At 38.1% G+C, this 25,027-nt stretch overlaps 1 protein-coding gene across 2 annotated transcripts in view; it reads left to right on the forward strand.

Annotated features, from left to right (window-relative positions):
• LOC109428051 (histone-lysine N-methyltransferase ash1) overlaps positions 1 to 25,027 on the forward strand; it is a 69,287-nt gene that overhangs the window by 14,288 nt on the left and 29,972 nt on the right. For both annotated transcript variants that reach the window (XM_062857226.1, XM_062857227.1), the window contains exon 2: positions 23,441 to 23,817. In XM_062857226.1, coding sequence (XP_062713210.1) covers positions 23,561 to 23,817 — 257 coding nt within the window. In that variant the 5' untranslated portion in view covers positions 23,441 to 23,560. The remainder of the gene's footprint in view (positions 1 to 23,440; positions 23,818 to 25,027) is intronic.

The following is a 25,027-nucleotide window of genomic DNA, read 5'->3' on the forward strand; positions in this document are numbered from 1 at the left end:
TACGTCATCACAGTCAGTGCCTCAAAATTTCGGGAAGCGCGCGCTCTTTGCCGTAATCGAACTCATCCACGCACAGCCAGCGCCAGCTCTGAGCTCTGGACGATGAAGATGCGGGGTATAAAACTACATATACCAAAACAACCAACGTCGTCGAACGGAACGCGGACGGGGTCGACGATGAAGTGCGATGCGAAGCGAAGGAGGTGGCTGCGCGGAGATAACGCGAGGAATTTTGAAAACGCGCGCGCTCTCGTTTGGTTCGAGAGTATTTTAAGATGCACTGCCACTGCTCTCTACCTGCTGAAAGTAAAGACGACAACAACGCATTGTGCACTGTGCAGTGCCAGTGCAGATTGCATTCGGTTGCTGAATCAAGCGAGTGTGGGTAGAGAACCTACTTACTATCTACGCGGGAAGAAAGAGAAAGGTGTCTAAATAAGTGCGCGGCGCAAAACATGAATGCAGCTCAGCATGCAGCACCGCATGCATGCAAGAGCGACGAACGAAGAAAACAGACGCGATCGCAGCAGCAGGTTCGACGACCTTTTTGCGCTGCTTTCGGATAGAGCGATAGGGAAAAGAGGAGCATCTTCTATATGATATTGGTATGATGGAATTTGCTGGATTATGCTAGTAGATCTAAAGGCTTCTTCTTGGCATAACGTCCCACCTGGGAGACAAAGCCTGCTTCTCAGCTAGTGTTCTATAAGCACTTCCACACTTATTAACTAAAAGCTTCCTCTGTCAATGACCGTTTTGCATTTGTATATTGTGTGACAGGCGCAAAGATACTCTGTGCCCAAGGAAGAGAAGGAAATTTCCTTAACGAAAAGTTCCTGGACTAAACGAGAATCGAAACCGTTACTGTCAGTAAGATCTTGTAATATACCTGCGCGCTTACTGCTTCGGTTATATGGGCCCTTACTCTGCATACAACTTACACGTATTAGGCAGCATCCGTTTATTACGTAACGCTAAAATCAGCAATTTTTGACCCCCCTCCCCCCTCCGTAACGCTTTTTTGTATGAAAATCCTAAAAAAATTGTATGGACCGTAACGCTCGGTTATACTCCCCCTCCCCCTAGAGCGTTACGTAATTTGTGGACGGCGCCTTACTATTCTTAATATACGTTGAATCTTGATAATCTTAGAACAATCGTTCAATTATGACAACACTTAATTTATATGATATGTCTCCTAATTCAAAGGAGCAATCTATACAAACCACACAATTACTCTTCAAAACAAAAATCTTTGACCCCTTTTACCCGACTCACTCGATTAAGTAACAGCCGAATGAAATACGATCTCGGCAGTCAGTGTGACATCCCTGGAGGAGGTCATAACCTGCCAGGTAACCTGCTTCAAAAATCTCAGCATCTTCTCGTAAAATCGTCCTCATTTCTAAATTCTTCCGATCCCCTAGGCAACAAACAACTTTATCAAAAAAGGAACCACAACAGAAACAGAAGCCGGGAAAGTTGCTCTTCGCTCCGCGTGCGAAATGAAACATAAATCTTCAGAAGCGGCTTCGTCGGTCGGGTCCACAACACTACTAATTCTACCTAAGCTACACACCACCATCCACCGAATAGGCAGGCCGGCAGGCCTTGCCGGGAGCAAGAATGTGCACTGCTTGATAAATCACCGGTCGTTCATATTTTTTTCTTCCGATGTGAAAGAAACGACCCAACAAGTGGAAAAGACCGATTCTGGAGACAAGGGAGACAAGGATACAGGATGGCTGCCTGTATTGGTAGATCTCTTCTTGAGAGGCGGGTACATGCTTCGTTCCGGGCTGGTGTCGAGTGTGTGACAATTTATGGCACCGACGACGGGACCGGAGTAATAAATCAAATCAGGACTTTGGATTGGGGATTGCTTTCGGTCTGATAATAGATTCAGCTGAGTGAGTACGTAAGTCCCTGTCCCTGGCTGGGCTGGGGTTCTTTAAACGTCAAGGTCGTTTCAGTCGACGACCATCTGTTGCATTATTTATGATTCAATCAGTTCAACCTTCCTTAGTCTCTGAAAAAAAAAGTTACAAATAAGACCCTGGGGTCGTTTTTGACCCTCAAACTTTGGACAGCTCGCAAAAATCAGTACCTTGTCCGATTTTGGATCTCTTTGGCTCAAACGAAAGGGCACATGTCGCCACCAGAGAATTGAGACTATTTTAGTCGGGTTGCTATCCGACATCCTGATGACGTCACCCGCCCACCGTAGCCTCCCGATTTTCGCGATATGGACGATGGTTGGTTCTCTCAGCAGCTGATGCAACTCGTGGTTCATTCGCCTTCTCCAAATCCCGTCTTCCATCTGCATTCCGCCGTAGATGGTACGCAACACGTTCCGTTCGAAAACTCCAGGAGCGTGTTGGTCCTCTGCACGTAGGGTCCATGCTTCGTGCCCATAGAAGACGACCGGTCTAATCAGCGTTTTGTAGATAGTTAACTTCGTGTGACGGCGAACTTTGTTCGATCGTAGAGTTCTGCGGAGTCCAAAGTAAGCTCGATTTCCTGCCACAATGCGTCTCTGAATTTCTCTGCTGGTGTCGTTGTCGGCGGTCATCAGTGAGCCCAAGTACACGAATTCTTTAACCGCCTCGATTTCAACACGTTCAAACATCTCTAGGTGTTCCACTAGAAATCCCTCTAGAGGAACATCTGTTTTCGAAGTTACAACGAAAAAATCTTCAGGAGTTCCTCAAGAAAATCCTCTACCAGTTTCTCTAGGAATTTCGTTATGAATTCTCCTAGGAGTACCACCAAATGTTTTATTTTTACTTTCATTGATTGTTTCTCTAGGAGATTGACTGGGAATCCCTATAGGAGTCCCTTCAGGAATTCCTGTCACTAGGAATTCTTCAACCAGAGATTTCCTTAGGTGTTACAGAAAGTATCTCTAATCGAACTTCTACGATTAGAAATTCCAAAGAGAATTTCTCTAGGAGTTGCAGCGATTATTTCTCGAAGTTTCATCGGAAAATCCGGTAAGAATTTTACCGGGAATTCCACGGGGAATTCTTCTCGAAGTTGCACCGAAAATCTTTTCAAAAATTCCTCTAGTTCCAGAAAGAATTTCCCCAAAAATTCCTTAATGTCTCTATGTGTTCCACAGGGAAATTCTTTAGAAGTTCCATCGCAATTTTCCTTTAGAAGATACACTTAAAATGTCTAGAGATGTTCCGTCAGGAATTCTCGTGTAAGTTTGATTCACTAAGGGTTTTTTTTTTCCTAATCACTTAACCTAATTAACAGCTCTATTGTCCACTGGGGCACTACGTGAGCAATTTCAATTGACAGCTGCACTTACATTTTGTACAGCGCCTAGATTCTATTCTACTTTATCAAACTGGTTTGCCTTTCTGCTGCTTTCACTTTTTCTACTTTGTTCCTAGTAGAATGATGAGCACAAGGATGATGATGGATGGCCGTTGTTCCTTTCCAGTCCGATTGGGGGTCCATTATGAGTAGCAGTTCGCCGATGTCCAGGTATCCGGGTCCGTTTGAGCCATGGGGGCTCAGAAGAGGGTCAGTGTCAGTTGCTCTCGGGGGAAAAGCAACTGACGAAAAATTGCAAGTGCCGGGGCTGGGAATCAAACCCATGACCATCCGCATATGAAGCGAACGTGTGACCAACTACGCCACGGGCCCCGACTACTAAGGGTTCTTCTCGTAGTTCTAACGTATAATCATGTAGGAGTTCGAGGAAATTCATAACAGGAGTAACGCCAAGAATACTTGTGGGAATTTAGTTGAAATTTTGTTTCAAACTACCATCGAAAAATCCTCTAGGATTTCTACCGGAAAATCCTCTGGCAGCTTAACCAAGAATTCCTTTAGTAGATCCTGATAGAATTTATCTAACAGTTTCGCCGATTAATCTTCTAGAAGTTCGTCCGGAGTACAACTGGAAGATCCACTCTAATGTCTCTAAGATTTACACCGTAAATTCGTTTAGAAGTTTAATCGGAAATACTGCTGGGAGCTCTAGCAGAAAGTCTTCCAGGAAGTTTCGCAGTGAATACCTGTGGAATAGTCTGCGGCTTATTTTTTAAAAGTTGTTGAAACCTGGAATTCGTAAGCTCTTCTGGATTCAATTGACATAAATAGGGAAACCTCTGAGTTTGAGCCAATAACATTGAGATTTAGAGGTGGCGCAATCGCTTCAAAGTTGAATTTTCGAGTAATAAAAAGGTGTTTTCACTTCAAGTGCAATTCTCAATTTTTAACCGATTTCCATTTTATTTTTATGAATTTCTAACAAATTGAATTTCGAATAAACTCGTAAAACATTTTTTTTTTCCAAAGTCACGCAAAACATGAGTTTTTAAATATCTATTTTTTTCTTCTTTTTACAACAAAAAAAATTAGCTTTAGAGTCCGATAACTTTTCAACCGGTTGACCAATTTCAAATCTTTTAGCTTGCTTTTGTAGATATTTTTGTTTTTTTTTTGTTTTTATTAATGTGTATTTTAATTTAGAGCTAATTCTACACTTCGATATTTCTGTTGCCTATCTTTGTCCTAAACAAACTATTCATCAAAGTAGTCATTTTTATGATACTTTTCACCAAAAACTGCCAAAACATGATTTTTTTTCATGCAAAAAATTGAGTTTTTGACGATTATTTGCAATTTCTCACTCCAAACCAGATACTTAGCATCATATTTAGGGATAAGGAACACATTGGAGGATTTTTTTTTCAATTTCTTTTTCCTCGAAAATATTTTTAGATTCAGAACACTCCAAAAACTGAAGTTTAAGGCTTCCATATGATTATTTAGCAGAAATGTTTCGCTTTTAGCCCGAAACTAAGCATGAAAACAATTAAAGTTTTGCCAAAATTCTTATTTTTCCAATAAAATATGTGTTTTTGAACGGTTTTTGGTATTTATCCATTTTGAAACAATTTTGTAAAGGTACAGTTTATTCACAGCTTTCTTAGGCAACGAAAATATCTACAAAAACAAGCTCAAAAATTTAAATTGGTTAAACGATTAAAAAGTTATAGGAGTCTAAAATAAAAAAAAAATGTTAAAAGAAGAAAAAAATAAATTGGATCTTAAAAAACTCATATTTTGCGTGACTTTTAATATTCTACGAGTTTATTTAAAAATTAATTTGTTAGAAATTCATAAAAAAAAGATTGAAAATCGATTGAAATTGAGAAAGTGATGGCACTTGAAGTGAAAACATCTTTTTATTACTCGAAAATTCAACTTTGGCACAAATGTCCCAAATGGAGGATAAAGTGCCTCTGGAGCCGGCCTTCTGATTTTAAGCGATTGCGCGTCCTCTAAATCTCAATAATTTTGGCTAAAACTCAGAGGTTTCTCTTTTTGTGTCATTTGAATCCAGAAGAGCACGTATTCCAGGTCTCATAAAGATTTTGAAAAATACATATTAAATACTAGCTATCCCGGCAAACGTTGTCTTGCCAAGCTGTGGTGGTTTGACAACTGTAGAGTTCATAACGTCACCGCACTCTAGATTGGTTTCATTTCGATCATGTTGATTTCCTTCCCAGCTCATAAAAATCAGTAATTTACCAATTTTCTTACTTTTATAGTTGATTGTCGTAACTTTTTGCACATATAAACACAGTCAACACGAATACGAACCGAACTGTGCAAGAGTCAAGCTGATCGGTTCATCCGTTCTTGAGTTTTGTTGCCTCAAAGAAACTTCAAACTTATTTTTATATATATAGATAGATAGATAGATTCAAAAAAGAGGGGGCTTTCGGTGACTTTCTTGTACAACTGGTCTAGCGGCACAAGTTTTTTATATACCATATTCTCAGGTTGAGCTTCTAAAATGAGCTGGATGTGGTTCTATTTAGATGTGTCGAAATGGCATTTTCAGCACTGGTAGGTACACCCCAAAGAATTTCACCGGAAAATCCTCTAGGACCTCCACTAAAAAATCTTCCAGAAGTCCCAACAAGAATGTCTATGGGCGCTCTACATGGAATTCATCTAGGACTTTCAACCGAGTTTTGCCTTTCTCGTACACCGAAGTGTACTGAAAGGATATATGTTCACTTAAAAAACGAATTTCTGATAGATGGCTCGGAGGTTCAAGTCACATATACCAATCAACTCAGTTCAACGAATTGAGATGATGTCTGTATGTGTGTATGTATGTATGTATTAGACTGGGTCAACGAAGTCGATTTTTTGGAACAAAGCTTTTTCGATTCCTTTTAGCGTCCAAAACAACTGTGCAAAATTTTGGAGCGATTGGTTGCGTCCCCGTATTCCGCATTGCGATTGAAATTGGTATGGAATTTAGTATGGGAAAACGTGCTTTTTTCTTGGCTTTTTTGCATTTTTCTCCTAAATTGATTTTTTTTTTGTCTAAAACGATCTAACTAATGACGTTGAAGTATAGCCTAGGATATACCGAAAAACTTTGCCGAGGACCGCAAAGTAATCCAACACATGTAAAAAAAAGTTATAACGTAAAAGTTGTCCGGTGGTGCTTAACATTTAACATGTAAAGGGATAACATCAATACCTAATAAAATTTCAATTTTTGACCTAGAATACCAAGCAAATAACTTTCTTGGCAAGCGTCGGATGACTTAACGGTTTTCGGCAAAGTTTTTCGGCATATGCTAGGCTATACTTCAACGTCATTAGTTACATAGTACAGGTATACCTCGATTTAGTGGACATTTCTATTTTTGAAATGTCTATAAAATCGAATTTTACATAAAATCGAAGCAAATTTTTTTTATTTTTTTTTATTTAAATTGTATACCAAAATGTACCAAAACATATGAATACTGCATGAAAATTGAATTTTCGATCAAAGGCTCGAAGTTTTTGGTATATATTAGTAATTCTCGCTAAATAACTAATGAACCACTACTATCTGTATCTTTTGTCGCCAAAACTATGTATGGTTCATTCAAAAGCCAATATTTTGAGCAATGGATACAATAACGTTATTTGCATAAATGTCCCAAAAAAAAAACAAATAAAATCAGTAATTCATTCAGGGATTCCTTTGAAAATGTCTTTGAAGATTTATTTACCCTGAAATATCTTTACGAATTGCTTCATAAATTGTTCCAGGGATTCCATCGGAAATTCTTCAAGGGGTTCCTTCGGAAATTAAGGGATTCGTGACAAGCCAAAACCCTTCGGCAGAAACAACGTCGGGAGACTAGAAAACAATTCGTTCTTGACTTAAAGATTGAGAAAGCCACCCAAAACATCGATCAAACATCCAGTCGAAGCCCTCATAAAACTCATAACACTTGATAGAGTGTGGCTATTGGATGTGCTGTATTTGCCGAACGATTTTTCTGTATGAGTAGTTTAGATTTGTGCCGTTATCTGCTCGGTCGCCTTTTCTTACAATTCTGATGTGTAAATAAAACTTCCAACTTTGTAACGACGGTCTCCGATTACAACATCCTACATTAAATCATTATGTTACAGAATATTACAGAATATCTTCCATGTGTTCCTCCAGAAGAGTTACAAAGAATTATTTACCGAAATTTTGCAAGAAATGCTTCATCAATTCCTCCGTGACTTTTCACAAACCATTTCAGAGATTGTTTGAGAAATTTGCCCAGGGATTTCCCAGAAATTCCTCAAGTTATTTATTCATGAATTTCCCTAGGCATTCGTTTGAAAAATCCTTAGGAGTTATCTTTAAAAAATCTACCAAAAATTTCTTCAGGGTTTTTTTAAGTCTTTCCATTTTTGTTTTCGGAAACTTGTCCGAGGATTCGGCCAAAAAATCCTTCACGGATTCTTTTAAAAAACCTTCCATGGATTCATTCAGAAATTTTCTACAGAGATTTGTTTATAAATTCCTTCTATTCTTTAAATTTCACAAAGAATTCATTCAAAGCATTTTTCATCATTTACTTCTGAAATTTTTCCACTTTTTCCATTAACTTATCCATGAAATTGAGTAGGAATTCATCTAAGGATTCTTACAACAATGCATTCAGAGATTCCTTCAGAAATTCCACCAGGGATTTCTCCACAAGTATTAGAAACAGTTGTGTATGATTTTTGTAGAAATTTCCCTAGGGATTTCTCCAGAAAATCTTTTAGAGATTTACCTTTTTCGAGACTTTTTAGATTTTTTTTCCGAAAAATCATTCGGAAATTCCTTGAATCTGAATTTCCGTCAGAAAAAATGTGAAATCCATTCGGGAATTTTCTACAGGGATTCCTGTAGAAACTACTCAAGGGGGTTCTTCACAAATTTTTCGAAGGGTTCTTTCAGAAAATCTCCATAGGCTTTAATAATAAATTCAACAAATTTCTACAAGAATTTCTTTGAAAAAACTTCCACCAATTATTCTTTCATGAACCATTGCTGAAATCCATCCTAGGATTCATTTAAAAAATCGTTCACGAGTGCCTGAAAAAATCTTAAAGCAATTCTTAAGGAAATTCAGTTAGAATTGTTTCACGATATCTTCCAGGGAATCCTTTAGACTTTAGTTTCTCCAAGATCTCCTTAAGAAACACTTGTACGGACAGCTTTCAGAAATGTTGCATGGATTCGAAAAATCTTGCATATGTTGTTCCACAAATTCATCTACGAATTTCTTCTGATTTCTCCAGATTCCTCCAGATTTTTTTCAAAGCATTCATCTAGAAAACCTTCCATGAACTTTCTCAAAAATACTTCATAAACTTTTTTTTTGAATTTGATTTGCGGATGTATTGAGTATCAGAAGGCCAAAACTCCTTCTTTTTTTCTCAGATGCTTTCTAAAGAACACCTCCATGGATCTCCAAGGATTGCTTTAAGAATTCTACAAGAGATTGTTGAGGAAATTCCCAAAATTTCTTCACGTATCTTTAGATATTCCTTCAAGACATTTCTCTTCCGGAAATTGCTCCAAGGATAGAGACGAACCAGCCAAGGGCTGAAAGTCTCTCAAATAAAGATAAATCAAATCAATGCTCCCAGGATTTCTTAAGAAAGTCTTAGGAAATCCTCCAAGGATTACTTCAGATTTTTTTCTACAGATTTTGCAGACTTCTACAGAGGATTTCTATGGAAAAGCTGGAAGACATTCTTGCAGAGATTCCTGCAGAAATTGACACAGAGATTTCATCAGAGATTTTATTCAGAAATGTATTTTCTCAGAAATTCCTCCATGCGTACCTCTAAGGATTTCTCTATGGATTCCTCCATGAGTTCATTAAAAAATGTTTAGGAATTTTATTTGGGGATTTCTCCAGGCTTTTCTTTCAAAAATATCTACATCTTTTTGTATGTATTCCACTAGGAGTTTCCAGGTATTCCTTCCAGTATTTCTTCAGAAAATGCATCTATGGATTCTTAAAATATTCATTTTTTTAGAAATTCTTTCAAGCTACCTTTTTTTTAAATTTCTTATGAAATTTGCTTAGCGATGCTTTCGGAAATATCTTTAGAGACTTCTTTAATATTACTGGAATTACTTCAGAAATTTCGGCAGGGATTTCTCCAAAAGTTGTTCCATGCATCCGCCAGCAATATTGTTATTGCTAAGGGATCTGTAAAACCTATCCCCAGAGATTCACCCCATATACTCCGCTTATCGTCATCATCGACAAAGCCCGATATATTTATAAAACAAAATAAGAGGGCAGAAAGGGAAGTTTGAGATTAATGTAAATATATAAAACTAAGTATGTCATGAGGTATACTTTGGCGCTAATATGGGTACTCCACAAAACAACTTATTGATATGAAGTGCTCCGCGTGTCAAAAGGCTGAAAACCCCTGCATTATAAGTCACCATGATATAAACTGCAAGTTTTAATCTGATTGAATAATAAAAATTTTACCATTTAAAAAAATGTACATAAAATCGAGGTAAAATGTACATAAAATCGACGTACATAAAATCGAGGGACTATATAATCGAGGGTCCACTAAATCGAGGTATACCTGTATTAGACAAAAGAATTCAACTTCTGAGTAAAATGCCAAAAAATACGTTTTCTCATACTAACTTCCATACAAATTTCAATCGCAATGCGGAATACAGATACGCAACGTTTCCAAATTTTGCACAGTTGTTTTGGATGCTGTGGGTCGTCGACCCACTGTAGTGTGTATGTATGTATGTCTGTGCGCAAAAATAGTTCACTCATTTTTAAGGCACTTCCCATTGGCAGATTTTTCGGATTATAGCTCGAATCAAACCAGAATTTAACCACATTGTTTGCTATTAAGAATGGTTCGGATCGGTCAAGGCGTTCCGTAGTTATGGCCATTTCAGTAGAAATGGCCATAAAGCCGGTATCCGCAATAATCGGGACACAGAAGTACGGTTGTAGTTCTGTAATGAATCGGCAAAATTGGTCAAATAATTGATCGCGAACTCTTTGGTGTATGTTTATTATTTCTGCCAAATTTCATAAAAATCGATGCATTACTTTTAACAGTGGATAAAAAACAAACAGACGTTGTACAATCATGACCAATTTTCATTCGCGTATCAGATGATTCTTTTACGCTACAGTTCAAAGTTCTGTGATGATAATTATGAAATTTCGTTAGCAGTTATGATACTTATAGAAACACTTTCTTGAAAAATTTCATCAACTTTGATCAATTCGTTTAAAAACTACTGGTGTTGATAGGGGTGAGTGTTGGTAAAAACTTTTCGTGTTTTTCATGTGTCATGTTTGCCTATTCATAACATTTGAATTTCTCTGCCAATTTTCATGAAATTTTCACAGAAGGTAGTGTATTATGTGTATATTATGCCTGCAAAATTTTATGATTTTTAGGATTGTACTTTCAATAGTACAATCGAAACAATAAAGGGTCTGGAGTCCAAAAATGACAATTAAAACATCCAAGATGGCGTCTCCAAATTCAAAATGGCGACTGTTTAATGGAGTTTTAGGACCTGAAACCATGCAATATGGCTATACAGTAGGTTGTCCCAAAATTGAACATAGTCAAAAAACTTGGGGGCTCACCCTGCAAATGATAGCTAAGGGTGTTAGAAACAAACTTTTGTATGACGGCAACTTTCAGAAATGACGTTTAGAGGTCGCCCCGGGGAGATATTTGAAAAATGGCCATTTTTCGTAATAAATTTCAAACAAAAATTTTTTACCGTACAAAAATTGTCAATACCCGCCATTTTAATATTTTTTACAGCTTGATATAGATCCAAACTACTTGGGAAAAATTATTAACGACATGTTTTGCAGGTAACTTTTTGATACTGAATTTATGAATTTACTAAAATTTGTCATTTTTTGACATACTTTGCATTTTACCCATCATAAAAAGTATCTTATCCTAATGCCAATTTAAAACAATTTCCATAGAAAGATAGGAAATTTTATGAGGAAAAACTTTGCTGAAGACAGCATGGCGTTTTTTCTATCCGTTTTAGAGTTATTCACGATTTACTTTTTGGTGAAATTTGAATTATTAGGTATATTTTTAAAAATGTCACATAAGAGCTGCCCAAAAAAACATACACAGTAAAAAATCACGTAAGCTCAACAAGTTTTTGTCTTGAATGTGTTAAGAAATTATTACGATATCATTTATTGAATGTTTGCTTCCGTTGACAAATCCATTTTTTATATAGAAAGGTACCTTCTAGCGAGTAACTTTATCATTAGGGACCATTTTGAGATGCCTCAGTTTTCCATGACATTTTTAACAGTTATGACCTGACAATGGTTTATATGAGCATAATACACAATCAAACGCACGGCACATTTTCTATAACTTTTAAAAGGTGATACATTTCGCAAACATGCCGTTTTTGTTTTTCAATGATATTGTTCAAATCGTTCAAAGGCATGAATAAAACGATCTAGTAGTCCCTATCAATTTGATCAACATATAGGACGATAAAAAATGACGTCACATGTTTACGTCCAAAACTGTTGTTTACCAATAATAGCCTGCCTTGTCTTATTGTATGCCGTGTATGTGTTATGGTAATCTAATTGTTCGAACCTTGGATAACATTAGCGCAGACAGACGTTCAAGTTTGACTCAGCAGCTTGTGTAAAAAACATGGCCGCCACAAATTGCCAAGTGGCAATCAGCGAACAGATGGCGTTAGCGACGTTCATATTCAATCGCTGCCCCACATGTGCGTTGCGACCAACAACTGTCACCACGGTCGTCTTCCAGCCGGATGGCGGGAAAAGACCGCACGTGTTGCACGCTAATAATGTTTCCACATAATTTGTGCAGAGTAAATGACTTTTATTTAATGTCTAAAATCTTTTGCACAAATAAGTGCAGGACTCTTGTAAAATATTTTACACATTATTATTTTTATTTTACATAGATTTGCTTGAATAAAACTGCATTTGGATGAACTTCACTCGCATTGAGAAATCTTTGTGAATGTGACGCAAATGTGGGAATGATTTTGACAGTGTTTGTTTTGATTTTATTTTTCGGAGGGTGGTGAATTGGGTGGTAAGTAAGCGGCTGGAAGCACGTGGTTTCTCAAACTGTCAACTGCACGCGACTGCACTGTGGCAATCGGTTGCCTAGGTGTCGCTAGTGAAAATTTATATAGAAAATTTGAATAAATTTGTTCGAGCTAGAACGTCTGTCTGCGACATTAGGTTAACTCGCTGGTTCATCTCATCCCACCCGTTTCAATTTGCCTCGGTGTATCTTATTTTCGGCGTTGATAAGATAGTTCAAGTAAGTAAATGTCAAAAATTTTTAGAATGTCTTGAATTGGAACTTATTAAACAAAAATTGGTAATCTTACGAAAGGTGTTTGTAACCGCTATTTGAATTTGGGATGGATCGGAGGATTCGCCTTTTTTTTTGCTTTGTTACTGTTTTCTGGGCTGTTTCACTGGTCCGGGACTAATACGTCTTCGCGCGAAGAAATAATTGAAAAAATCAACAGGAAAGTAAGATAAACGCGAAAATATGGCTCAACATTTAGTAGAGAATATCTTCAAAAAACCCATAGGCAGTAGGAAGCTTTTCGAGAGAGCAAGCTTTTTTAGAAATCTGCTAGTTAATTTCTGTATGAAGGAATTGAATAACAAAACCTAAAAATCAATTAATGATATCACCATAATTCCTTGACACAATCAAAACAAAAACTTGTTGAGCATACGTAATTTTTCACTTTGTATGTGTTTTTGGGAAGATCTTATGTGACATTTTTAGGAAAATACCCAAAATTCAAATTTCACCTAAAAGTAAATCGTGAATAACTCTAAAATGGATAGAAAAAACGCCATGCTGTCTTCGGCAAAGTTTTTCCTCATAAAATTTCCTATCTTTTTATGGAAATTGTATTAAATTAGCATTAGGGTGAGATACTTTTAATGATGGATAAAATGCATAGTATATCAAAAAATGACAAATTTTAGTAAATTCAAAAATTCAGTATCAAAAAGTTACCTGCAAAACATGTCGTTAATAATTTTTCCCAGGTAGTTTCGATCTATATCAACCTGTAAAAAATATAAAAATGGTGGGTATTGACAATTTTTGTACGGTAAAAAATTTTTGTTTGAAATTTATTACGAGAAATGGCCATTTTTCAAAAATCTCCCCGGGGCGACCTCTAAGCGTCATTTCTTAAAGTTGCCGTCATACAAAAGTTTGTTTCTAACACCCTTAGCTATCATTTGCAGGGTGAGCCCCCAAGCTTTTTGACTATGTTCAATTTTGGGACAACCTACTATACATTTGATATGGGGAAGTAGTCTGAACTCCAAAAATGACAACCAGAATATCCTAGATGGCGGTCTAAAATCCAAGATGGAAGCTCAAAATTCACAAAGGCTTCTGTTTAATGGAGTTTAAGGCTTTAAAACCATGCACTATGGATATATCTAGTATTAGGAAGAAGTCTGGAATCCAAAAAAGACGATTAAAATATTCAAGAAGGCTACCAACATATCCAAGATGGCGTCTCAAAATACAATATGGCGATATAAACTTGAAAATGGCGACTGTTTAATGGAGGTTTACAACCTGAGTTCAAAAGTTTGATGTGGATTCGTGGCCGTGCGGCTAGTGTCACTAAGCATTTAGTCGCATCGTGCTGAGGGGCGTGGATTCGATTCCCACCGCAGCTGTCAGGAAAAAGTTTTCGGCTCTGCCACTGGGCGTTGCATGCTAGTCCGTTGTCTAGTGTCGTGCTTCTTTCAAAGAGCGAATAGCTCACTGAAAGCATTGAACGTGTCCGTGTCTTTTAAAAGTAGCGACCAGAATATCCAAGATGACGTCTCAAAATTCAAAATGGCGACTGTTTAATGGAGTGTTTGGCTCTAAAACCATTCAATATGGGAGTATCTGGTATGGGAAAAAATTCTGAAGTCCATAAATGGCGACCAGAAATTTCAAGCTGCCGGACTTAAATCCAAAATGGTGACTCAACATTCAAGAAGCCGGATGAACGATATGATCTCTGATGCCATGAAATGGATTTCTATAAAAGTGCGATATTCATCAACATATCAACATATAAGTGCATCAATGTTGCCATACATTTATATTTAAAATTGTGTATATAATGCTGCATTACTTTAAACACCTCATTGAAGCAATGTTAAAGTCGAAAAGGGCCCGACTGAAATCAAATTAGTGCCACATATTGCAGCACGTTGACAGCCATTGCTAAAGTGACATAAATGCATGTGCTGTACATTTGCATTTGCACATGCTTAATACGTGCATCACGAAAAACCAAAACAAAAATCTATTTTTAGCACCGTTTCGTTATCGACAGTACTAATGCCCTCCACATGAATGTTTTAACCATCATTTTTTTGTTGCCGGGTCGGGAGTCAAACCAGAAGTGTTGAAGACCGCTAGAGTAGATCGTAAAGTTGTTCACTCTTCTTGATTTCATTTGTTTACCATTAGAGTCAAGCTTTTACAATTATATTGTTAAAGCAACCTTTGCTAGTTTGTACCTTGCATTTATTCAGTTTTTGCAGTGTTGAATTATTGAATTATCGTATATCACCTTTTAATGCACCCTAATGTAAAGAAAAAATGTAATGCATCAAAACATTGATAATGCCAATCTAAAGGATTAGTGCATGAGAAGTATGGAATTACTGCATTTTGCATTGCAAAGGTTGATATTCAGTCTAATTCGTGTAATGATATAATGCTTGTGGTTACTTGGGATGTCACTTGAGTTGTGTTGAAATGTGTTTTCGAAGCCACGAGAAAGGCGCCATCACCGCTAGGTGGAATAATTAGGGTTTTTTTATCGACCCTCTAAGATTTTCTACAGAAACTTTTAAGAAGTTTCACCGGGAAATCCTGTAGAAGTTTCATCAGGCGTTATACCAGTAATTCCTCTAAGATATTCACCAGAAGTCAGCTCTATCGCTTTTTTCTTCAAGTTTAAAAAAAAGCATTCCACCAGGAATTTCTCAAAGACTTCTACAGGAAGCATCTTAGGAGTTCTACCGCTAATTCGTATGGGGGTTTCTACCAAGAATCTCTCTAGCAGAAATTTCTTCAGTAGATCTCTGGAATTTCGTTCAGTAGTTTCTCAGGAAATTTCTTCGTGCGATCGTTCAGAAACTCCTTCTATAGTTCCTCCGGATTTTTTTTTCATTGATTTTCCAGCAGTTCCTGTGTGGTACGTGATACACGTGCTCAGAATAATGCTTCAATCTGCTAACGGACAGTGCCCAGCCAATAAATGATCGTATAAGAGTTGAATAAGATGTTAAAGTGGAGGCGATATGCATACACTTTACATGCGCTTAAATGGAGACATGCACGCAAATAGCCTTCACTTTATCATCTTATGCAACTTCTTATACGATTACTGGTTGACTGGGTGCGCAACACCTTCCGAGTAACGTCTATAACGCATAACTGTCTATGCGCGACCGACCAGCGCATCGTTGGCCACATGACTCGTACTCTTTCTTCGGTCTACTATCAGACGCATCAGACGTGCGGCACTGAGCACGGCAATTCCCCCGCGAGCAGCAATTGGAATTCCACAGTTCCAAAAGAGATCGACCTGTAATTCCTTCAATAGCTCCTCCGGGAAACTACTGTTGGAGAAATTCACCGCGGAAAGGGATTCACTGTTTTACGCCTACAGAAATTCTCGGTGAAACTTCTGGAGAAATTCCTGGAGGATATCTCAGTATGTATAACTTCTGGAGATTTTTCCGTGTACAGGTACTCTTCGATATAACGTACAAAAAAGTTTTCTCTTTGTACGTTATATCGAAGCAGAGAAAAATTTAATATTTTTATGCTAGTATTGATGTATTCGACGTGAAATTAATCCCAAATAATGATTTCGGTGAAATTCACAAAACCAATAATGAAAAACTTGAGTTTTGACGAAAAAGTCATTTTGTTTTTTGTGCTTCGATATAACGTACATTTTGCTTCGATATAACGTACACTAAATTTTTCCCCAAATTGCGCTAAATCTGGGTAACAAGGCTAATGCTGCAACAAAACATTGATTTGAGTGATTTCGTAGTTTATCTAAGGATTATTCGTGGGAAAAATAAAATTTTTCAATGTTGTACGTTATATCGAAGCAAAATGTACGTTATATCGAATTCGCTATATCGAGGGTACGTTATATCGAAGAATACCTGTATCTCATTTTCTAAAGTACGGAATTATCCTAAGGTCAATTATTTGATCACAAAGAACCAGAATGATAGATGAGTTTTTCTCACTTTGCACAACAAGCAAGAAACACCATATGAAGTCAGCTGCCAAGTGTCTACTTATGTTGCAATAATACACTTTAGAAGTAGCACAATTGAGGATAGGGTATTTACCCGTTGGCCACATCATCGCCATTTTGGACCCATCCGCGACCAAGTTGCCATTATCGGCGGGAGCTCGGTACCTATAGATTCGCTATGATGGCGTTATTCATCCTCACACAGCGTGTTCCTGACATAGCAGTTACTGAGTAGCGTCATAGCGGTTCAGGTTTAGCTGAGTTACCTGCACTGTGAATTGTCAGCTGAGGGTCGGGTACCTTGGACCTACCATTCCCACAACCAATCGAGCATTTGAGAGGAGGATTTGAGCAGCCTTAAGTCTTATGGCCTTCATCTCCACATCGTGACTAGTGTATGCCCAGCGAACATACCGACCAGCCCAACCAGGCTGCGGTGGCCTCCAACACCTCATAATGTTGCCGTAGTGCCGTGACAAGCTTCTTTGTGTTGTGTACGTGATCTCGTCCAGGTTTTAGACCTTTAGAGTCGCTTTCGCTTCCGGTGCCCTCGCGGGTTTCATCGCGCTTGAGCTCAACGATGATTTCACCTGTACGAGTGCGTCGAATACTGCGTACGTCACGTCGGTTCCAAGATCCACAAGCTTGACATCGCTGCTCGTCGCCTTCAACACCTCTGAGTATTTTGACGAGGAATCACCCTTCTCGCGCTTGGAACCTGACCTACCTCTTAGCTTTGGTTTCTGTTGGTCCTCTTTTTGCTTCCTTTTTTCTTCTGCCTGTCCACTAGGATCCAAGGGGGAATTTTTCCTCTGACCCGTGGTTGCTACACATGGCCTACTTCAGGGCTGCCCAACGTACGGCCCGCGGGCCGGATCCGGCCCGCGAGGACATTTCGTGCGGCCCGCGGCACGAAGGAAGAAAAATTATATAATTTGGCGTTTTAAATAATATTTTCGAGTATTTTTTTTTCGTTTCCAAGTGAAATTTGAAAAAAATTAAAAAAAAATATATTTTAGTGCGTATTTAAAAAAGTATATCTACTTGATTTAATTTACAGATTGCGAGGAATCATCAGATTATGGCAATGTGAAAGTACTTGTAAACTTTTGAGAACACTTTGACATTGTAAAACAACTTAACAAAATAAAAACAGCATACGAATCTGAATTCTACGAGAATTTGGAGATTCTATTTTTGTCATAAGATACAACATAGAAACATTGATTAATAGGAACCAGCTTGAGATCCTGCTTTATGAATGCCATTGTATCTTTCTTAAGCCAAGTAAGATGTAGGGGTCAATATGACCCAGCCAGACATACAAGACATCAGCCTAGCCCCTCTCTGAAGCAATACCTTCTTGGTGGTTCCGGAGAGACGTAGGGTTTGGCGACCATAGGAATGTGTTTTAGTGGGTCGAGGAGAGAGTAGTCCTGGCTTCTACCGGCATTGTAGAAGACGGCCTCATCCCCACACTACCCTAACCTTCCTGTTAGGGTGTCTGATGAGCAGATTTATCCCCCTATGGTTTAGAAGGAAAAAAAAAAAAAAAAAAAAAAGACATACAAGACATGCTCTACGCCAGCGTGGTGCGCCCATGCTAGGATGGTTTATACTATTTACTAAAACGAACTGCAAAATTCTTCAAAAATTCTTAGAAATTTCATAAGAAATGTAAATTTTTTAAACAATAGTTCAGAAGTTCAGAGAAGTTTTTGAAAAAAGTGTTTCATAGTCGAATTTCAATTTCTGGCCCGTCAACTGGTATGGAGTGTTGGCTGTGGCCCGCGGCCGTAAAAGGTTGGGCAGGCCTGGCCTACTTCCTTCGACCCTGGACGGACCGGTCTATTCAGGCCCACCCTTCCCAGCTTTCAAGGACGCCTAGTCAGAGTCTGATGACTGCTCCGCAAGCTTCTGCAATTGTTTGTCATAATCAATCGCGTCTGGTGTACCCTTCAGAGTAACGAGTACGAAGGCCTCAGTCTTGCAAGACTTCGGCACCTTCAGCTTCATGGTACCTGCCGCTGGCGCAGTCAACCTTCACGTACCCGACCCCCAACAGATCATTTTTTACAAAATGCTGGCATTTCGTCAATTTGCATGCGATTTTTTTTTTAAGTTACCCTCAATCGATCATAAATTAGTGCTAGTTTATTATACTAATGTGGCCATGCAATACCCGGAACCATTCCGGGGATATTCCAGATTGTGTTAGGGTCAGGAGGTTGCCAAAAAAGCTAAAAGTCATTATTTCGTTTGTTATTGTGTTTGAACCATCGATTTTCAGTGAAATTTGTATTGCTCACAGTGAAATACAACGGCGATAATCAGGTTTGAATAAGTTGACTGATCCGGATCCCCGTGACAGATTCCGCGGGACTCATTGAGGACACTTTTGGTTTTCAACCTAAACATGCCGTGCGACATATCAATCTTCATGATTTCGAATGACTGAGTCAGAAACGATAGACTGAAGTCTGTATCAACTAATATGGCCACCCCGCACAGGTTCCACGGGGGTGTCATCGGGGACATTTCTAGTTTGCAAGCAAAACATGAAGTATAAATCTTCATGATTTCGAGAGAATGGGGCAGAAAAAATTGACTGATGTATGTATCAACTGATGTGGCTGTTCCGGAACACCTGAAACAGGCTCCGCGGAGGTCTCTAAAACACAATAACACACGAATTAGTTACTTTTAGGGGGTATCCATTTAGTACGTCACGCTAAAAATCGGAATATTCCACCCCCTCTCTCCCCCTCCCGCGTACGGGTTTTTCCTATATTTAATACATTGCTTGTCACACTTTCCAGACCCCCCCTCCCCTCCCCCTTTTTGCGTGACATACTTAATGTCTTTATAGTCATTTGGCAAAACAGACCATCCCATCTGACCCCAGTACAATCCGGAATATCTCCAGAATGGATCCGGATATTACATAGCCACAGGGCCAGATTTACAAATGTGGGGGCCCGGGGTCACAGCGTTGTGGGGGCCCTGTATAAAGAAGATAAATTTTGCCCATATAACAACTATAACATATTAATCTTTCTTGCAAATATTTTAGTTAAGGTATTAATGTAGTAGTGGAAGATTGTGAATCTATAACAATAAGCAGAACTAGGAAAAATGTCAATTTCCATTGAATTATTTATAACAGACCTAAAATTCTAGCGTGAAAGTAATGATAATTATATAAAGTAAACAATTCTTTTCAAGAGTACATTCGCCGCATTGGATCCCAGATTTAGTCGAAATTCTAGCCAGAGTTCATAGAGAAACTACAAGAATTTAAAGCTGAAATGTTCAAGAAATTTCCTTTCAAAAGAATTTTCCACATTACTCTGGTATCACTGAGAATATTCTTATTGAAAATGCTAAAGAAATTTTCGAGGAAGTTTATGATAAGTTCCTGAAGGAATGTTTCACTCCATTTTCAATAAAAGCTTTCTATTCAATTTCTTAAAAAATTTAAGCAGAAAACCTTACAAGTTTTTAGCCATGTTCTCAAAAAGTTTGCACTGAAACTCTTCACAATAATTATTATATTCTGCCTGTAATTTATGCTAGATTTCCTGTAAAAAATAATTCAACAGTAGACTGAAAAAAAAAATAAACAAATTTAGCAGGAACTTTATTACTCTGTAACTGTAAAGTGACCAGATATATTTTGCACTGATGCGGGACACAGTCTTACATAACTAAAATTGTAAGTTTTTCAATGATACAGTGACCCTATTTTCAAAGAAATCTTAATACTGGTTACGGGCGTAACTAATAGAAAAGTAAAAATAACTTTAAAATTTTAGAAAAAAGCTAAAACTTTTAATGTTTATCAAATAAAAATAATGCAAACAAAGCCCCAGATTGAAAAAAAAAAATGCAATAATGTAAGATAGTAAATATACATATGAAACAAAAAGTTTTAAATTAATAGTAAACAAAAAAATAACATAAAGGAATTGAAAATTTATGCCCCTGCATAGTTTATAAGGATGTTTTAAAGACATGCTTATTAGAATCCTAACATGGCCGCCACAATAGCCGACTCACGATTTCGAGCACACAAATCTCGTGAAAATAAAGCCAGCTCTACTTACTTGAAGCATTTTTCAACTGAACAAGGGCAAAATAAAAGTTATACTGTCGTCAGACGTTTACTTTTTGAGTTTGGTGCATTTTGTACTGGGATCCCACGTCGTTAGTCCTTAAAATGTTAGTTAGAAAGTGTACAATTGAAATTCCTCTGAAGATCTCTTTTGGTATTAGTTTAGAGATCCTTGTGAATAAATTTACATATATTTTTTGTTTTCCTGAAATTTATCTCTAAAAATTTATAGATTTTTTTTAAATGCCATAATATTTTATCATGACAAATTTCTGTTCAAACATTGAAAGAAGTTGCTGGAGAAAATTTAGGAAAGAGTTTTTGACAAAACTGTAACTTTCATAGAAACCCCTTGATCATTTCTAAAAATCCCCTGGATCTATTGACGGGAATCTTGGAAAAATATTAAAAATGCATTAAAAATCCCTGCAAAATAATAGCTTTGGAAAAAAAATCCTGAGGATTCTTTTCAGGCATTCATAGATGAGTAGCTGAAAGAGTTCTCGAAGAAATCCTTAAAAAACAGGAAAAATCCCGTAGAAGTAAATTTAAAAAAAAAAATCAACAATATCCCTCTAGAATTATCCCAGAGAGGTTAGTATGTATTGCATTTTTTTCAGTATATCGCTGGAAGATTCGTATTGGAATCTTGAAAAAGTTTCGTATTCGTCAATAAAAATAAATAGTTTAGCGATTGTTGAAATCAGGGACATTTCCGGGACACTTGACAATGCGGGACGCTCAGCTTGAATCCGGGACTGTCCCGCATAATCCGGGACGTCTGGTCACTATGTAACTGTAATTTATAGATGTTTAGAATCAGGGTTGTTAATAGTCATCGGAGCTGAAGCATAATCACTGACGACAACGCGTAATAAAAAGTTAGCGTCACTGAGTCAGCAGCTCTTGAATATTTTTCTTCAAACACCGTCAGTCAGTTTGCTGGTCGCGACGAAAGAGTCTTGTCGTTTCTCTTTATTGGCATTTTCGTTGAGTGGCTTGCATCGGACAGGGCAGGCGAACGAATAATCAGCCTCACGGGAATGGCTGATCAGAAAAAAAAAAATGCAAAAATGAAACACGTCTTCATTCGGAATCGAACCAAAAACCTTCAGATTGGCAGCACAACAAGCATACCAACAGAGCTAATTCAACAGCTCGAATAGACCGTGGCTAAATCGTCAATAAAAGCTTGACTGGTTCGCCTTCCGTAAGCAGTAGGATGCCATGTGACGAATGCATGTTCGTTTTTCGTCGTTGCAAAAGGAGACAAAAGAGAATGACGAAAACTAAGCTCCCTGTTTTATTTTCGGTTCATCCTCGTCGTGGTTTCTTTGTCGGTCGCTGATGATGATGCAAGTGATGGAGTTTTATTGGCTGACGAACTTTTTTAATTTTTCGTCGTTGGTCGGTGACGAAACAGATGGTTTTCAACCCTGTTTGTAATTCTTCTAGAATTTAGTTGACATTTTTTTTTTCAGGATATCCGGCGATTTTTCTTAAGCAAATGCAAAACAAAAAGAAATGTTAATATATTTTGGAGGCAAAATTTAAATTTTATAAATAGATGGACAAATAGTTGCAGTCTTACTCAAAAGAATCACAACATATCACATACATCTTGCCAGTAGACAGTAATTCGAAGTTCTTATGACAAAAAACATATCAAGAGACATTTCTTGCACTACTTTTTTTTCTTGCTTTACATTTTTTTCGTGAAGTTGAATTTTGTGGGGGCCCCTAAAATGTGGGGGCCCGGGGCCCTGGCCCCCCTGGCCCCCCTCTAAATCCGGCACTGCATAGCCACTTAATAATAAACTTGCATAAATTTATGAACGCTTTAAAAAATCGCATGAAAATTGTCGAAATGCCAGCATTTTGAAAATGAGTTATTGGGGATCGGGCACGTGAAGGTTAATATGAGTTTATCATGGCCTTGCTTGGCCGCCATCGTCGACTTATGCACGTGATAGGCACCTGGAGAGTTTTGAAGATGTTATTACTGGTCCTTGACAGTCCCTAGGAGAGTAAGGGGCCCATCGTGGTTTTACACCGTTTTTATCATATTCTAAGGAATAAGCATGATGAACTTGAAATCCCACACTTTATGAACCTAAATGGCAGCCGGATTTCAGCCACCTTCATATGCTTAGCTGGCGACAACGGTAAAATCGTAAAACGCATAAAAACCGCCAACATCAACAAAACACATTGACATTTACTCGCCTACATACATACTGCTAATAAAAGCCGCCAAACGCCAGAAAAAAGGGAAAACAGCAAATTCAGCTGTTTGATGCCACCGCGATAAAAGAGCACCTTTGCACCATTGATGGATGATGTTTGCGTAGCCTTTGGGCGACTGCATGCACGGTATTATAGGGTGACTTTTACCAACTCATTCGCGTTTATATTTAGGTTTATTTTATCGTCTGTTTTCTATACTTTTGCCACCGGTTTCATTCGTTCATTGTTTTATTATTTCTTCTCCTTTCTTTTATGCTCGGTTGCAATTAGCTGCTAACTGCATTACGATGCAAATTTCGCGTTTCGCTTTTGATCTCACCCTCAGTTTTAAACCGACGAAAAACATCTTCTAATTTTACCCTTTCCTGGTTTCGTTTCATTTTCAGGACAATTATAATATTGGATAATCGGTTCATTACCGTCGGTCCTGGATCAAACGGTTTTACGCGAAGTGAAGAATCGAAGAATCGCATCGAGAACAGAACCAAGGCAAACGGGGTCGCGCGATGACGACGGTCAAGAGCACGCCGCCGGTGGAATCGAAACCACCCGGCAAGTCGCCACTGTCGTCCTCGTCGTCTTCGTCCTCGTCGTCCGATTCGGACGATGGATCCGACACTTCGTCTGATTCCGACTCGTCGTCGGTGGCGTCGACGAGCAAAACCAGCAGCAAGCAGAGCTCGGACAAGAAGGATCAGCAACAGCAACAACAGCAGCAGCACCCGCAACAACAGCAACTACAGCAGCAGTTCAGCGTTATGAGGTAGGGACGGGGGGGAATTTGTTAATGGGGTTTGAAATGTACAAAATTGGCGCATAGCTTCAGGAGAAAAATTACTATTTTATTAGTAAGGCCGGAACAAATCTCATTTTCTTCTTTTGTCACTTTACTCGTTGACTCGTCCAGGGGGGGGGGGGGGGGGGGCGATAAATAATTAAGGTATTTGATGAAAAATTACCCAAACAACTGGGCAGAATCGCCAAACTCAACGGATTTGTTAAGAAATTTTCTCGGCGACTCTAATTTCACTTTAAAAAAATTCAATTCCTAAATAATTTATTTTTGTCCCCCTCAAAATGTCGAATTCCGACAACAAATTTCCCCCTTTGGGGGGTGACATAAGAGAAAATCGAAATTTGTGTCAGCCTAATTCTCACTAGCGTGCGCAGGGTTCTTGCTTAGGGGGGGCACTATAATAATGGTGCAATATATGTATGATCATGGTGCAAAATAGAATGATGGTGTTACACGCAATATGAATTCCCAAGTAGGGGTTTCAACATGTTGTGGTGCCAACATCACCAAGTACTTCATATTGGGATTCTAGAGAAGGCTTCGGATGGTAATGATTTCAAGGCAATAGGAATCTTAAATGTCAAGTCATTATCTCGACTCTTATAAAGTTTATAAACGTATCAAATACAATGGAGAATATCTAGAAAATTATCAATTAGAAAAAAAAAATATTGTCGTTGTGAAAGAATTTTGATCCTAAACAATTAATGGTGCTCGGAGAATGTCAGAACTCCTAGATAGAACATTTTGATCGGAATTCTTATTGCAATCTACAGAGATTCCTCCAGGATTTCTCCAAAGATTCGTGCATGAGTTCCTTCAGGAATTCCCTCAAAAAATCTTCCAATAATTCCTTCAGAAATTCCTCCAGGAAGTCTCATATATTTCTTCAGAAATTCCTCAAATAATTCCTCCAGTAAATACTCCAGGAATTCTTCCAAAATTACCTCCAGCAATTCCGCCTGAAATTTCTTCTAGGAAAAATCCACTAGAAATGTCTGCCCCCAATATTTCCTCCAGGGATTCCTCTAGGAGTTGCCCCACGGAATCCCCTAGAAAATCCTAAAAGAATTTCTGAAGAATATCTTCCTGGAATTCCTTGAGAAATTTCTCCAGGAGTTCCTTCAGAAAATTATCCAGGAAATTCTCAACGAATTTTTTCAGGAATTTCTTCAGG

Source organism: Aedes albopictus, chromosome 3 (genome assembly GCF_035046485.1).
Source record: "Aedes albopictus strain Foshan chromosome 3, AalbF5, whole genome shotgun sequence".
Taxonomy (NCBI): Eukaryota; Metazoa; Arthropoda; class Insecta; order Diptera; family Culicidae; genus Aedes; species Aedes albopictus.